General features: G+C 38.2%; 1 protein-coding gene across 1 annotated transcript; it reads left to right on the plus strand.

The window, feature by feature from the left end:
• The first annotated feature begins 214 nt into the window (after positions 1-214).
• On the plus strand, positions 215-2,337 carry LOC18594553 (scopoletin 8-hydroxylase-like). The gene is made up of 3 exons (XM_018124119.2): positions 215-961; positions 1,037-1,382; positions 1,739-2,337. The coding sequence occupies exons 1-3, from the start codon at positions 438-440 to the stop codon at positions 1,988-1,990; spliced, it is 1,122 nt and encodes a 373-aa protein (XP_017979608.2). The 5' UTR covers positions 215-437; the 3' UTR covers positions 1,991-2,337.
• Positions 2,338-2,587: the final 250 nt, after the last annotated feature.

Raw genomic sequence — 2,587 nt, forward strand, 5'->3', positions numbered from 1 at the left:
AATAACTCTGCTCATGCTCTTGCATGCAGGTGGATGTTGACTTTGAGGTCCTTGTATTTATAATGCATATTAACTCTCTATGGCTTGAAGATCTCGAGTTACAAGGGTTGGTGAAGATATATTATATGTATTGTCGCCATTCTAGATTGGGGTAGCTGAAATTCCTATTCCTTGATTTTAAACTGTTGTTCAATCTCTCGTAATATTTGCGTAACAAAGAATCAAAGGCAAAAATTTTGCCTTCCCTTGCTCAAACGACATGCTTCTTGTCTTGCTGAAAATTTCAGATCAATTCCTCAAAACGTCATCACCATGTAATTATTTAATTAAGATCATCAAGAAACCTCAACCGTTTCCCTGCTATTTATATTGCGCCCTTCTCTTTTGGTGAATTCACCCATCAGTTTTCATCAAAGAAACCCTCTTTTACACTCAACATGCACAGCCTTTTCTACTCACCAATGGCTCCTAGCTTTGATGATAGCAGCTCGCTTTTCAACTTTGTTGTCCGAGATGGAAATGGTGTCAAAGGAATAGTGGACTTAGGCTTGTCGAAGGTGCCACAGGCTTACATGCAACCACCAAAAGAGCGAATAGACAAGCAAAACGCGAGCAAACATGAGCAACCACCGATTGATTTGTCGAGGCTAGGTGGCCCTGATCATGATGAAGTGGTCAAGGAAATTGTTAGAGCTGCTGAGACTCTGGGCTTCTTCCAAGTTGTGAACCATGGAGTGCCTGTTGAACTACTAGAGTCCCTTAAGGATACCGCGCATAATTTCTTCTGCCTGCCCCCTGAAAGGAAGGCTATTTATCGCACAGAAGTGAGTCCTACCCCGTTAGTGAAGTACGGAACGAGCTTCGTGCCAGAGAAAGAGCGAGCATTAGAATGGAAAGATTATATCAGCATGCAATACACCAGTGATGCCGAAGCTCTTGAACATTGGCCTATTGAGTGCAGGTGAGATATAAAGTCGTTTTTATGCATGTTTTGTCTTTGCACCTTCAATTCTTTTACATGTTTTTTACTTTCTAGGGAAGTGGCACTTGAATACCTGAGGACATCAATCGGCATGGTGAGCAAATTGCTTGAAGTTTTAATGGGAAATCTAGGGGTGAAACCAGAAGACTCAAAGATCGACGCACTCTTTGATAAGAAGATGATTAATATGAACTTCTATCCAACATGTCCTAATCCAGATCTCACAGTAGGAGTAGGACGTCACTCCGATATGGGTACTCTTACCGTCTTATTGCAGGATGGAATTGGTGGTTTATATGTGAAAATTGAAGATGATATAGATTTTGGAAAGAAAGGAGAGTGGATGGAGATCCCTCCTATCCCTGGTGCTTTGGTCATCAATGTTGGCGATATGTTACAGGTACCCATCAAAGTCTTTTTTTTTTTTGAAAGGCAACTTCTCATTAACAGCCATAGGCCATTCAAAAGCAGTGGTTTGCAGCCTTTATTCACCCATCAAAGGCATAAAAGCTCAAACCACCCTACAATAAGGGGAAGTGTCGGTGATAAGCACAAAAAATCCATCACACACTATACACAGTGAGAGATGGATCCTTAACATACCACAGATGTGCCTACCACCTATCAAATTCATTAATGCGAGTTTGAAACCTTTTTGCTTCGATGAAAAATTAGTCATTTGAAACAAGTAGAAGATTCAAACAATCAAAAAGCTTTAAACCTAACTATCATTTTTAACATGCCTTTCATCGGCAGATACTAAGCAATGGAAAGTACAAAAGTGCGGAGCACAGAGTTCGTACCACAAGCACAAAATCAAGAGTTTCAATACCAATATTTACAATTCCAAAACCAACAGAAAAGATTGCACCGTTGCCTCAAGTGGTTGAGAAAGATGGAATTGCTCTTTATAGAGAGTTTGTTCTTGCTGATTACATGAACAATTTTTTTGGAAATGCACACGACGGTAAGAAGTCCCTTGATTTTGCAAAAATTAATTCTGCATGACTGAAATTTGAGAAAACTCAGTCGGCATGAATGTGTTCTTAACTTTGGTACGTCGTTTGATACTTTTTGGTGTTTACCAATAAATAAGTTGGCGATTTATACACTCAATCTCAAATTATTCTTCAACCGCTTCGTTCTTCTTTCTATGGACTCAAATGTGAAGTTGTGGACCCAAATCTCGATCTCAAGACATGAAGAGAGTAGGTATACTGAACGTTTGTTGTCCAATGTTTACTGTAAAATTCAAGATGTAGTGTGAAACTTGTTACCTGATCTCTATCAAAGCTGAAGGAAAGCTCCTCTCTAATGTACTTAATGTTTGTTTAATGAATAACCAAGTAGCAAGATTTGTGGTATATTTTCTAAGAGTATTGTTAATTTTTCCTATATTTATTCTCCGAGATTGTGTCCCAATAGATATTTTGGCATAGTTTGTAAATAAATAATATATCAGCATCAATTATTTCCTGTGCTTATCAGGACAAAGTGTAAGATAATTAACAAACATCGTCCACTTTTTAACAGTCATGGATAAATTACACTCTATGACAATAAAAAAATTGATATTTTTTATTCTTGACCTTTTCAAATTGTATC

Source organism: Theobroma cacao, chromosome 7, assembly GCF_053813885.1.
Source record: "Theobroma cacao isolate CCN51 chromosome 7, ASM5381388v1, whole genome shotgun sequence".
NCBI lineage: Eukaryota > Viridiplantae > Streptophyta > Magnoliopsida > Malvales > Malvaceae > Theobroma > Theobroma cacao.

What these genes read in the sequence shown, in the direction of transcription:
- LOC18594553 (XM_018124119.2), top strand. Translation starts at nt 438, where the DNA reads ATGCACAGCCTTTTCTACTCACCAATGGCTCCTAGCTTTGATGATAGC. An exon ending in CATTGGCCTATTGAGTGCAG is followed by an intron (nt 962 to 1,036) that starts GTGAGATATAAA and finishes TTTACTTTCTAG; the next exon opens with GGAAGTGGCACTTGAATACC. An exon ending in ATGTTGGCGATATGTTACAG is followed by an intron (nt 1,383 to 1,738) that starts GTACCCATCAAA and finishes TTTCATCGGCAG; the next exon opens with ATACTAAGCAATGGAAAGTA.